The 14,067-nt window shown below is 32.2% G+C and overlaps 2 protein-coding genes across 2 annotated transcripts; one reads left to right on the forward strand and one right to left on the reverse strand.

The window, feature by feature from the left end:
• Window positions 1–4,920: 4,920 nt before the first annotated feature.
• On the reverse strand, window positions 4,921–7,751 carry LOC107914066 (laccase-14). The gene is made up of 7 exons (XM_016842796.2): window positions 7,523–7,751; window positions 7,105–7,256; window positions 6,771–7,015; window positions 6,562–6,687; window positions 5,892–6,477; window positions 5,448–5,800; window positions 4,921–5,360 (listed from the first exon to the last, which is right to left on the reverse strand). The coding sequence occupies exons 1-7, from the start codon at window positions 7,619–7,621 to the stop codon at window positions 5,221–5,223; spliced, it is 1,701 nt and encodes a 566-aa protein (XP_016698285.2). The 5' UTR covers window positions 7,622–7,751; the 3' UTR covers window positions 4,921–5,220.
• Window positions 7,752–10,763: 3,012 nt separating this feature from the next.
• LOC107914303 (laccase-14) lies at window positions 10,764–13,500 on the forward strand. The gene is made up of 5 exons (XM_016843176.2): window positions 10,764–10,947; window positions 11,058–11,209; window positions 11,300–11,520; window positions 11,604–11,714; window positions 13,011–13,500. Exons 1-5 carry the CDS (start codon window positions 10,849–10,851, stop codon window positions 13,307–13,309), a joined length of 882 nt encoding a protein of 293 aa, XP_016698665.1. The 5' UTR covers window positions 10,764–10,848; the 3' UTR covers window positions 13,310–13,500.
• Window positions 13,501–14,067: the final 567 nt, after the last annotated feature.

Below are 14,067 nucleotides of genomic sequence, written 5' to 3' on the forward strand. Positions count from 1 at the left end.
GAATATTAACAAAAATAAAATATTTGGGCATAAGCCACATGTGTGGCTAATAATATTTCATATCATATTGATAACATAAGTTATCTTTACCCTTTGAAGAGTTATCATGAGAACTCTTATTGTTCTCTTATTTATTATTATGTTCCCACTTTTAGTGGTCCATGAGTATATCTTTTATTTTCTTTGTGTACATTCACTTTGGGGAATGCAACAAATCTGGTAGGACGGACTTCTAAACGCCTCTATTGATTTTTTATTTCATAATCACCATCGTAAACATACGTGAATTTTAAATAAAATTCTATTCATTTATGTTGTCATGATTATTCTCCAATTATAATAAATATGATATAATAAATAAAACATAGTAAAATATACCTGAAGATCTTTAACATCATCTTCATCACCTTGACTATTATCACGGGCATCAATTCTGAGATTGAATCTTTCAACATCCTGAAGATTGATTTGTGGGACGACTTCAAAAGATTTTGAAAAAATAGAGAATCATCGTGCTGATAACATGTTATGAAATAAAGAGAGACGGAGAGAATAAAAAACAAAGAAAATATGAAAGCAATAAAGAATGTACTTTATTGATCAAAGGGATTATTACAATGCTTCATTAGAGTCTCTATTTATAGGCATAAGAAGTATAAAAGAAGTAGAGATCTAATTCTAATAACTATTAAAATTTAAAGTACATCAAAACTTTATCTTGATCATGATGGACATCCACTTAATAAGATATTCATAACAATTAGAAATTAATTAAATACGAATGTTTTAATAATAAATGTAATATAAATATGAATATTTTAATTATCTAAATATAAGTATTTGTTTAAGTTATGCTTAGCTTCATTTATCTCTTTCAACTCAAATGTGTCACTAGCCACTCTCATATATGTAATATATATACATATATATAAGTTTTAATTAGACATTGTTTATTATTAAGTTTATATATGATATTTATTATTATAAAATATTGCATTATTATAAAATAAATTTCAATTGTCAAAAGGAAAAGCTACCATAAGTCTATAATATTTTGTAGCAAATATATTAATATTGCGTTCATTTTAATAAAAACAACTTTTAAAAAATAATTTCAAGAAAATTTATCAAATAATAGAAAATATTTTACGCATAATCATTCAAACACTAAAAAATATTAACTTTTTCAGAAAATAAAACTATTTTTTAAAAATCATTTCCTTTTCACTTAAATCATTTGTTTATCATATAGTAAATGAAATATTTAATTAGTGAAACTATAAAATCTATTAGATAAGTTAATACTAACGTGGAGACGAAATATTTAAAAGTATGATAATTTTTGGAAATTAACCCGTATAAACGAGAAAATAGAAAAAGTAGAGAATATCGAATATAAAGAAAACTCCTCAGAAGAGAAAAAAAAACCACGGGCAAAGGAGGCTTCGACTTTTCACTAAATGAGTAAATAAACGAGAGTACAATATGGAGAAAATAAACCTAAATGTACTAAATGTACAAACCCAAACCCCAAAAATAAAACCCTAACTCGGGAATAAATTCTCTCAATAGTTACCACGAAACTCTCACAAACAGAGATACAATGACCATTTTAAATAGGCTTACGTTAGAGTTCTAATCATACTAAAACATCCCTGGAATAATTAGTGTAAGACCCTTAACCTGAATCCATCGCTAGAATAGGGTTACAAAGCATTACAAGAATTTACAGATCAAATAATAGATATTCCACATCATACAGTATTCATATCAGAAATCAATCATAAAGTCTCTTATGTGAATCCTCGAGATCTAAAACATTCATTTGAAATGAGTCAGGACTAAACCAGGTACTCAAAGAATTTTTCGCAAAATCTCAAAATTTTTCCTAGGTGCAAGGGTCACACGCCCGTGTGGTCAGGCCGTGTGACACGCCTGTGTCTCAAGCCGTGTAACTATTTGACTTGGGTCACACAGCCAAGTCACACGCCCATGTCTAGGCCATGTGAAGGTGCAAGGGTCACACGGCCAAATCACACGCCTGTGTGCCAGGCTGTGTGAAAATATCTGGGCATTTTGTTTTGAAATTTTAAAGATGCAAGGAACACACGGCTAGGTCACATGCCCATGTGCTAGGCCTTGTGTCACACATGGATAAGACACACAGCCGTATCTTTTCCCGTGTGAACTAAAATATGCTATTTTCCAAGCCACATTTCTCACCCAACTTGTCTTCCACCTACACCAACACTTAAACACATTCACAAACCATATCAATGTATTTAAAACAAGTCCAAATAATGTCTTAAACATGACATAATATCACATACAACCAATATACCCTTATGTACCTCAGATGACAATTTATTATCGTGTTAATCTATCATTTATACTTACCTATTTACCAAATGCATATATGTATGATCACATTTATTCTTCAAACAAAATAGATCCACTTATAAATATATCAAAATATGTCAAACACAAGCCATTCTAATGGCTAGTTTCATTGAAAACATTTACATATCAATATTAGCCAGTTAACCTATACATGCCATTATAACCATAATTGATTTACCATATATACCGAAATGTGCTGATGGATAGTGTGAGTGATATTCGCCAAGCTTCCAATCCAACGAGCTTCCGAATTACTATAGAACAGGGAAAAATAAAACAGAGTAAGCATGAAATGCTTAGTAAGTTCTTATAACATGGTAATTAACTTACCGCTCATTTAAATTCAAGATAAATCTACAAGGCACATTCAATCAATTTGATCATGAGCCCTAACACATATCCTAATCACCCTTGTTAGCCATATATTTCATATAAATATCAAGAAACATGTATGGGCTCAACAATAATTAGACTTCTATGTACATATACTTTCCACATCATGTATTCATATAACATATACAAATCATATCCATATATTTTAAGTACATTTTCATAATAATTGGCCTCGAGTTCAAATTATTTCATGTTAAAACTTTGCCCATTAAATCATTTGAAATATCAATGTCACATGGGTAGTACACTCGAGGTGTACAATTCTATAATCATGGATGAACATACTCATCAAACAAATTCCATGTTCATATATCATCTCATATTTTCATATATCATGTACCATCATTTTCATGTATTTCAGGCAAATACGTGTAATAATTTATTTCGCATTCATATTTTCTCATGTTAGGATTTTTCTGTTGAATCACTGAAAACATCGATGGGTACACAAGTAGTACACTCGAAGTGTACAAATCAAAAATCCACCAATTCATATTCGGTGGTGCTCATTAAAGCACATGATCGGGAAATCCTCTCTTGAGCCATAAAACAGGAAACTCACAAAGAGCCATTAATTAGGAAGCTTATCCGGGCTATATTATGGGAAGCCCATAAGAGCTATAATCAGGAAGTTCACAAAGAACTTTTAATCAGGAAGCTCAGAAGAGCCTTTAAACAGGAAGCTCATGAAGAGCCTTTAATCAGGAGCTCCGGATAGCCATATGTTGGAAGTTCAAGCGAACCATATCAGGAAGCTCTGGAGAGCCATATAACAGGATGCTCATAAAGAGCTATGGCATGTCCGCAACACATGTAGGATTACTACCGATCATATAATAAGACGCTCACAAAGAGCTGCGGTATGTCCGCAACACATGCAGGATCACTACCGATTGGGATGCTTGTAGGAACCATATAACAGGAAGCTCGAGAGGGCTTATAACGGGATGCTCGTAAGAACTATGGTGTGTCCGCAACATATGCAGGACTACAACCAATTCAGGAAATCCTGTATCCACCGAATTTCATTATTCAAACGGGATTTAATATTTATCAAGCTTTGTTCGATATGTAATCAATTTCATGTATATGACTTTATACAATTCACATACACAACATTCAATTCAAGCATATAAATATACATAATTTAGTTACACGAACTTACCTCAACAAATGTTCATGTATGTAAAATCTACTAATCCGACACTTTCTCTTTTCCTCGCTCTAACTCCGAATTTGGTCTATCCGAATCTATATGAATGAATTTAACATCAATTCATGTTCATTTCTCTTTTCCTCATTCTACACGGCAGACTTACATCAAATATAACTTTTAAAATGATATAAAACAATAGAGTTAAACCAAATAATTAAAGTAAATGATATGTGTTATATATAAAACATAAAAACTAGATTACTGTTTCATTAAACGTGGTATTAATTTATATTAGAAAAATAACAATGGAATATAAAATAATAGTTGGTGAGATGGGAAGACCACGTCGGATGCCCATTTGTCATTATCTTTCCTATCCTTTCACAAACAAAACCAATGACGGCTATTCCATATATCATTAGTGAATCACCATATATTCTTTAATTGATTTATCATTCAACTACTTATAAATTTTAATTTAATCATACACATTTTAAAAAATAAATATCTTAATTTATTTTTATACTTGATTTAATTATTAATTTTGTAATAAAATTATTTTGTGGAAATTGAATTAAATCAATATTTTATATAAAATTACATTGAAAGTCAAAATCTATATATAACTTTGAGATTTATTTCTATTTAATTCAATAAAGTTTTTTTTAAGATTAAAAACAATTTAAATTTCTTTTCTAATTACACACCTGCTAAAAAAATTGGTGAGCAAGATAACATTACACGAAGAAGGATGAGAGGAATTTTATTATTAGAAAAGTGAAAACTCCTCTGCCCTTTTAGTGCTCATGTTGTGTCTACCTAATCATTTTCAAACACGTAAGTAATATATTTTTGAATTTAACTCAATCTTTAGTTTAAATGCGTTGAAGATTGAGGAAGGGGTATAAGTAACTCTAAATATTGTATAAAAAAATTAAACACTAAGATTTATGATACTACACTTCACTTAATATCGAAAAACAAATAAATTATCTTCATTCTTTGATGCTTGATATTTTTGTAAACAAGAGGAGCAAATCAAAGGCAGATCCGATGAAATCTACGCTTTCCTTTCTTTCATTGTTTTTGCTTGATTTGCTATCATTGAAGCTGTGTTTTAATAGACTATTGTAGAGATTAATTTATCTGAAATTGGTGGACCAAGAAGAGGGCACAGGAATTTATTCTTACTAAATATGTAAATCTAGAAACAACTTGTATGTATGTATGTATGTATGTATGTATGTGCTAATTCTATGCTTGTAGTAGTTCTAGGTTCCAGGACAACGAGGCATGGTAGCCGGCGGTGGGCGGATGCTTGTTTTCTTGGTTTTACCATTCCTCACGATGAGAACAGTGTCCATTCCCCAGCTACTATGCCTCTCCAAATGGCAATGCATAAACCATACTCCTGAAAATATTGTATTTAGTTAAAACTTTGGTCGTAAGAAAGATGAGCTGCTTTTTATTTAAACAATTTTCTAATTGAAAAACTCACCGGGATTGGTAGCAAAAAATCTGATGGCAACCCATCTTCTACCAGGAACATGGACAGTGTTAATGAGTGGTGGATCAACCAGATTATAAGTGCTTGGGTCTGTCTTATTGTTGAAATTTCCGAAACCTGTTCCCACCCAATAGAAGCTGAAACCGTGCAAATGGATTGGGTGACTTCCACCAGCCCCCATCTGGGTTGCTTGCAGCACCATCTCAACTCCTTCCCCATAATTTACCACTATAACCCTCGTCCCTTCCTCAACAGGGGTATTGAGATTAGTCAAGTTTCCAGTGAAATCATAGATTACCGGGGGATTCAATGGAAAATCTTCGGTGTAAACACCACTCATGTTCCTGCAATTTTACCAAAACTTTTAACAATTAGGCAGCTACTAGTGAAATCATGATTTATGAATTGCAATAACCATGGATATATATAATATACCTGTTGTAGTATGCTTGGAGAATGTCAATACTCGGGGAAACATAGCTCACATTGTTCAAACTAGCAACAAGTCTGCTGCCTACAACACAGGTGCTGCAAGGCAAGTTGTTTACGGCGATTGCAATGAACACTCGTCTTTTAATATCCTTGTCTGCCGGCACATTTATCCCCGGATTCTGGGAGACTTTCGTGTTCCGAATTTGGTTAAGGAAGTTAATCATAGCATCTGTATCGTTCATTACGGGCAATGTTATCAAGGAAGCATTCAATCCACCCTCACTGTTTGTATATTGAAAAATGCCAGTAGTGATGTTGTCAATAGGTGCAGCAGAGGAATCAGAGAACGGCCTAATAGCCATGTAATATTGGCCAACGTTTCGATTGGCAGAGACCAAAACATCCATGGTTTGGCCAGGGCTTATCAATATATAGTCCCTCGTAAACCTTCGAACATAGGAGGCATCTTGTGCGACGACTGTGAGGGTGTGGTTCGCGATGGTGAAGAAAAAATGTTCGTTCATTGCAGCGTTAATTATTCGGAGAAGGTATATCTTCTCAGAATCAACTTGCATACGGAATATTGTATCTGCAACAACCAACTATAGGCTCTTAGTATAAGGAAGCCAAAGGCAGAGAAACTCAATCCGGTTTCGGTAATGCTAGAACATACCATTGGGGCATCCATATGTGTCTCCTACGTGTCCATTGATAGCATAAGCATTTGGTTGGCGAGGAGAGACACCGGCGGCAAGTGCGTCATCAATAATTTGCTTGTAGTCCCCATCGTACCATGATTCTGTAAATCCATTCAAAAAATCAAATTAAGATGCTATAATTATACACAAGTAACACAACCGAAGAATCAAAAGATATGCTTACCAAGTATGACAGTTTGATCGGCGTCTGGCGTGGGGAACGGATAAGTTTCTTTCTTGGCCGGCAAAATGATGAAGGCTCCATGGACGGAACCGCGAGTCCAGTCACTGTGTGCGTGCCACCACAGTGTTCCTATTTCATCCGATAATACGATTTCATAGGTGAAGTTGGTCCCTGGTTGGATGGGGCACTGCGTTACGAACTCGGGACCGTCGGACCATGGATTCCTCGGTTGTTTCACGCCGTGCCTGCAACATGTTTAATTTGATTTAATCACTTTTGATTTCAATTCTTTGGGAAATTACGATTGGAAGAATGAAAGAAAGGTTATAGTTACCAGTGAATGGTGAAGCCGTAGTTTCCTTGATTGTGGACATTAACGAAGACAGTATCACCTCTGTGAACCCGAATCTCAGGCCCTGGATAGCTGTCGTTTACGACCAGCAATGTGGTTGTGTTGCACAGCTTCGTAAAGTTTGACTCTCGCACCTGCAGTCAAATCTCAAGACATATTAAACTGTAAAGGAAAAAATGCCACTGCCATGATTTAAGGAGACATTTCTACCATTACTCTGTAATAGTTAAAGCAAAGATGTTGTATCAGACCTGAACGTTTTGGGTTTAAAACAGAGAAGGGAAAAGTTTTTCATAATCAGGCCAGTAAATTACGTAGGTTGAATATGAGGTTTAAGTTATCCATTCGAAACAACTATGACATGAAAGAATATATATGAAAAAGAGAGAAGGGTACTCACAAAGAATTCATAGTGATGTACATCTGCACTGGAAAGGAGCAAAGTGGTTAGAAACAGAACCCCTACAAACCATGTCACAAAACCTTGCTGTAAACCCATTTCCCCCCTGTCTAATGTGTTCTTAGTTCTCCCCTGAATGTTCTCATCTTTGGGTCAACCATTTATAGGAAAGGAAGTAAGTGGTCCTTAGGTTTCTTTCTCTGAAAGGATACGAAAATTGCATTTTCCAGTGAAAAGATTAAACTTCAAACATGATGTTTCTAGTTTTTATTTCTATTTTTCTCATGTCGGATTATTTTAGTACTTAAATATGGATTTTTATTTTCATGTCCAAGTTAGACTAGGTAATATTAAGTTGATGTTTAAAATTGTTTATGCAAATGCAAGGTTGGATGCCAGCATCCTCACTGCTGTGCTCGTTTTATAATATTTTAAGGTATCAGTTTTTGGAATGAGAGAGTGATAAAGACCATCTTCTGTCGTTGGATGTGTCTGTGCACACGTTTTATGACGGTGAAATTTAGGTATTTGAAATTGCGAATACTTGTCAATAATTAGTAAGGTCTTATTAAATTTAAACTGGATGTGCCTATTTTTTTAAAATATTATGGAACCACCTTTTTGTATATAATTTGAAGCAATTTAATGAGGCTTTTTACCAACAACAACAAAACCTGCTAAAGTATAACTTTCCAACTCTTTTTAATGGAAATCCAGCGAAAAAGAAAAGAAATTCTGAAATGTTCATCACAATTCACAACATTATCAGCAAATTTTACTTTAAAAATGAAAGCCATTATCAACAAATTTTAACCTTTTATGTTAATTCACTAATCATTTTTTCATTAATTATTTTATAAACCCTCCAAATTTTAAATATATATATTTATTCCCTTTCCATAATAAAAAGTTTTATTACTGACAAGAAATATGCTAGCTTCTAGAAAAATGGACATACCCCAAATGTTCATCTTACTTTTCCTTGTACTGTCTTCTTATATACAACAGGTTCAAATTAAAAAAACAAAGGAAAAGAAATATATATATAACTGTCAAACACTCACAGCAATGCAAGATTCAAAGAACAGAAAGCCAATATTAAAATTTTATATATTATAAATTTTAATAAAATGAGAAAAATATTTTTTATAAAATGTTATTTATTTTTTTATAGAATTTTATGGTTTTTAATAAATTAGGTTTTCTAATAATTATTATAAATTTTAATAAATATTGATGATTTTTATTATTTTTATGTTTTTTTATAATTCAGGAAATGGTTCAAAAATAATTTTAAAGTATATATATATTTTAATGTGGCAACAACCGACAATAGCATTGACATATCAACAAATAGTGTTGACTTAATGACCATGTCAACGTTGCCGTTAATTTCTAATGGTCAACATTAATTAAAAGACTTATTTAGTTAGTTTTATTATCCAAGAGTTCAATTGAGAAGAGGTTAAATGAATTTTTATTAAATTCTTTTACATTAGTGATCCATTAAATTTAAATGGAGTTGGAATTTATGAAAGGGGTAAAGTTATTTAGCTGCTGTTTTTATCCATACGATTTGAAATAATTAATCATGTTTAACTCAGCTTAATCATATTTTATTCATAATTTTATTTTTGTATGCCTCCTTATAGTTGATATATTATATGAATTTCCTTAGTAGTTAGACTTATGTTAAAATATATGAAAAATCATTCAACCAGTTTTGAATTAAACGTGATTAATGTTTTTTTAATTATTCCAACTATTTTGAAAAAAAAATCATATTTTTTTAGTGCCAATTGGACCTTTACATGTAAGCAATTGGATTATTATGTAATTTGTCATATATGTTGGCACTTTTATCAATTTTTTTAAATAATAATTTAATGATTGAAGATTTATAAAAATCAAAATTCAAAGAGAACTTTCAATTATAGTTTTTCCCAGCCTTGAACACCTATTTAAAGGATACATTGCGGGGAACTTAGTTTTAGTGCAAATCATTGTAAATCTTGGCGAGGTTTTCATGTTTAGTTTGTAACTAAGCTTGCAATGAGAAAATCTTGGCGAGGAGAGTGATTTAGTTGTAACTTAGTGAATTAGTTAAACTTAAATCATATCTTACACTAAAAGTTCTATTTTATTCGTTCAATTGTTAAAATGAGTTGCAACTCGATGTCCAACTATTGGGTAAATTCAATCAACTCTTAAAATCAAGTGAAAGAAAATGTAAATTATAGTCTATTGAACTTTAATTTAATTAGCATCATTATTATTACATCAATTAAGAGAAAGAGAATACGATTTTAAATGTGCTTGCATATTATTTTCCAGTTTAAAAATTACACAAATTATATAAAATGAAAAACAAAATGCAAAATGTTAAAATTTCACTTAATTAGGTAATTGTATGACTAAGTACAAATTATACGACTAGTGGCATGGGCCCAAATTTGGTAGGTTTGTTGAAGAGAAACTAAAAAAAATGATTTAGTCAAATGATTATCACTTTCAATTTCTTAATTTGGAGATTATCCAGCTAGCTAGCCCGCCATGAACGACTTTGTCACTAACTTTGAATCGACTGGTTGATTGTTAAAGAGCATTAAGGAATAATTAAAAAATTGCATAATGCACGCTGGTCTGCTTAACGCGTTTTCCAGAAAATGATGCAAGCTTTCCGTTACTTTCTTACAATTTTCCATAAATATGACCCACAATATCCGAAATATTAACCAATATTTTTTTTTGTTTATATTCAAAACCTGTTTGTCTTTAGCTCATTATTGTTAAATTTTTCAAAATCTTATTTATGTTTATTTATTTAACTTAAATCATTTACAACCATTGCATGAAATCTAGTTTTAGGAGACCTTTATCATAAAACAAAATCTCTCTTTGAATAGAGAATTAAATCATTTTCAGAAAATGGTCTGGTGTGGGAGAGAAGTGGCTCCTCATTTCTAACCAGATTTTGCTGACACTGATCTTTAGCTCTCTTAGTTATACATGAATTTTGCATGTTTCAATTTATATTATTTTAATAAAATTTCAAATATGATTTACCATAATTATATTTTGTCTTTACCAGGTTGGAAAAAGAACCCAAGTCAAATATTCTGTCGGTTTTGTCAGATTATGCGTCTAGAAAGCTGGAAATATTTGACTGAATAGAACTTAACCAACCTCCTCAGCAATTGGCTTGATTAAAGGCTGCCTTTTTTTTTTAATTAATTAAGAAATGGATAAAAACCAAAAACATTACAAGGAAAGAGAGGGGAGACCCGAAGAACACAGATAAACATAGAACCAAAAACAAGAAAAACATGGGTTCTGAAAAGCAAGGGTTTATATGGTTATCAGGGCTTTTGTTTCTGAATATCCTTGTGTTATCCACAGCTGATGTCCATTATTACGAGTTTTTTGTAAGTTCCTTGCTTTCTTTCCCCCCTTCTCTATTTGTGTTTGTGTTACTAAGAGAGAGCAGTGCTGAGTTTTGATATTGGGTTTTGTTTCTTTGCTCTGTTTAAATTAGTTGCAAGAATCCCAGTTCACTAAGCTGTGTAGCACGAAGAGCATCTTGACCGTCAATGGCAGCTTTCCAGGGCCTGAGATTCGGGTTCGCAGAGGGGACACAGTTTTTGTCAACGTCCACAATCAAGGAAACCATGCTGTATCCCTCAAGTGGTAATACATACATGCATGTATATGCTTACACCCCTTGTTTATGATGAAACAATTAGTCATATATATAGAGCTATGTTTGTGGGTTTTTAGGGAGGGCGTTAAGGGTTCAATTGATGGTTCGAATGAGTTGATTCAGCCAGGGAGAAACTTCACTTACAAGATAGAGTTAAAGGGTGAAATAGGAACTCTATGGTGGCACGCCACCAGTGCTTGGGCTGCGGCAACCGTCCACGGTGCCTTTGTCATTTCGCCGGCAGCGAATGAAGACTATCCTTTTCCCGCACCTACTTCTGACCAAACAATTATACTTGGTACATCTAATTAACATGTTTGATTCATATACTTTTTGTGAGTTAATTGCTTATATGAGTCTTCTGGCATAATATTCCGTCAGGGCAATGGTTCAAGCAAGAGTTAACAGAAGGTGATAAAACCATAGCTCCTGGCCGAGCAGATGCTTACACTATCAATGGCCATCCCGGAGAAACTTATGGATGCAGCAACGGTACGTTTCCACTATTATTGTATTAGATTACAGCACATCAATATTGTAGTGAAAAAATTACATAACAAATTTATTAAAAAATTGATATAAAAATAATGTGACGTGAAATGATAATGCTATATTGATTAAAGAAATGCAAATTAGAAAAGATGGATATAAAAACAATACTTAAACTAGAAACATGAGAGTAGACAATTAGATTTAGCTTAGATTTGATATTTTTAACCTCCGATGGAGTATAATTAAATTTAAATAAAAAAAAAGTATTTTTAATTATTTTTCAAGCTTTTTTGGGAAGAAGACGCATAGCCTAGAAAACTTTTTAAAACTGAACTTAAATTCAATCCTACGCATAATATAAACACCTCTACAGACAACTAAAAGGCAGCTTACACTCCTCCACCAGAAAGCCTTAAATAAGGATATCATATAAGTCCCAACATAGAAGGAATTGCAATGAAAACCAACCACCCATCTCAAACACCACTAACTTTGCAATGAAACTGTGAGTTGCATAATTTCCAATAGGAATTTCTATAATTTCTTTCTCAACCTGTGTTAACGTTCACTGACATATCCAATGACTCAACCAACTACTACCCATTTGGCCCTATCCAGGGAATGGTTGATCGGACATGACTCTTCAACTTCTCCATCTTCAGATGCCATACTCAATCCATCTCCTTCTTGAGGCTTCTGTTTATCTGTCAACATTGAATCACAATAGTAGTCTTCCATTCCCCCACTCTCTAATTGTAAACTTCTTCCCCATGGAGATAATCTAAATCGTCTCATCAATTCTATCCAAATCTGCTATCATAATTACCATTGACGCTTTCCTAACATCATCAGATAACCAAGTTTCGATGTCAATCAACATGCTTATGCTTGCTTGATAGTTTCTTAATGTTAACATCCAGATGACTCAATGTTTTCTTTTGACTATTCAATATTAATCAGACCCATAGCTACCCCTACCACACTCCATTCCACGCCTCCTCTCATTGATAACATTTTTTATTTGTGAGTCCAAACATCTTTGATAGTTTTCATCAAAATGAATGGTAATATAGTGGTAATTCAGATTTATTAATAACATTATAAATATAAAATGGTCAAATTATGTCAACAAATTAAAGTAAAGAGATTAAAACCATAACTAAACCATTATTTTTTCTAGAATAATATTTTTTTCACCTAAGTGTAATAAATTCTAGTGTATTTACGTACCTCTGAGTATGTTATGCAGAAACCTTTATTATGAGTGCTAATAATCCAACAAATTTGATGTTGCAGATACAACTTTTGAGATGCAAGTAGATTACGAGGGCCTTTACCTTGTTCGCGTAATAAATGCCGTTGTCAATGAAACAATGGTGTTTGGCGTAGCATCCCACAGCTTCACCATTGTCGGACAAAATGGGGCTTACACCAAACGTTCCTTTACAAATTCTCTAACCCTAGCACCCGCCCAAGTTGTTGACGTTCTGTTGTGTGCAAACGTAAACGTTGGCCATTATTACATCACTGCTCGACCTTCTTCTGGCACATATATTACCAACGGAATTCTACGATATCTCACCACTAGTTCTTAATTTAGTCAAACAGTTTTTCATTGCTAAAGATGAATAATGTTGAAGTTCAAATAAGAGACTCAATTAAAATATAGGTGTGAAAATTGTTGTATTATTTAAATATGTATAATATATTTTAAAATAAAATACATATTACTTATTAATGTTTTTGAGTTTTGAGGAATGGTCATTTTCCGTTTTAATGCATAAAAACTAATCCTTTCAAATTGGAATGACTGGGAGGAGAGAAAATGAGAGAGATTTGTATATTAGGCTATATTGTTTCACTGAAAACAGCTTTTGAAAAATGATTTTTGGAGAATGGATATTTTCTAGAAAAACTGATAATTTCTGGTATTTGGATGATTCTGCCCAAAATACTTTTCGTTATTTGGGAAATTTTCCTGAAATATTTTTTAAAAGTCATTCTTAGTGAAACGAACACAACATAAATATCTTTGTTATGAAATATTATGGCACAATTCCTTTTGACAATTAAAATTTATTTTATAATAAGATAATATTTTGTAATAATCAATATCAAATATAAACTTAATAATAAATAATGCCTAATAAAAACTTATTTTAAATTAAATGCATTACAAATATTAGAGTGCATATTGACACATTAGAGTTATAAGGGATAAATGAATCAAAATATTATTTAAACAATTAATCATATTTATATAATTAAAATATTCATATTTTATACTAGGTTAAAATATGTCATAAGTCCCTATACTCTTTATAAATTTGAAATTTAGTCCTTGTACTTTTAT

This window comes from Gossypium hirsutum, chromosome D05 (assembly GCF_007990345.1).
Source record: "Gossypium hirsutum isolate 1008001.06 chromosome D05, Gossypium_hirsutum_v2.1, whole genome shotgun sequence".
In the NCBI taxonomy this organism is placed as follows: domain Eukaryota; kingdom Viridiplantae; phylum Streptophyta; class Magnoliopsida; order Malvales; family Malvaceae; genus Gossypium; species Gossypium hirsutum.

Excerpts from the sequence above, each read along its gene's own strand:
- LOC107914066 (XM_016842796.2), bottom strand. The coding sequence starts at position 7,621 with ATGGGTTTACAGCAAGGTTTTGTGACATGGTTTGTAGGGGTTCTGTTT. Across the intron at positions 7,016-7,104 it reads TACGGCTTCACCATTCACTG|GCACGGCGTGAAACAACCGA; the intron begins GTAACTATAACC and ends AACATGTTGCAG. Across the intron at positions 6,478-6,561 it reads CACATATGGATGCCCCAATG|ATACAATATTCCGTATGCAA; the intron begins GTATGTTCTAGC and ends TGGTTGTTGCAG.
- LOC107914303 (XM_016843176.2), top strand. The coding sequence starts at position 10,849 with ATGGGTTCTGAAAAGCAAGGGTTTATATGGTTATCAGGGCTTTTGTTT. Across the intron at positions 10,948-11,057 it reads TCCATTATTACGAGTTTTTT|TTGCAAGAATCCCAGTTCAC; the intron begins GTAAGTTCCTTG and ends TGTTTAAATTAG. Across the intron at positions 11,715-13,010 it reads AACTTATGGATGCAGCAACG|ATACAACTTTTGAGATGCAA; the intron begins GTACGTTTCCAC and ends TTGATGTTGCAG.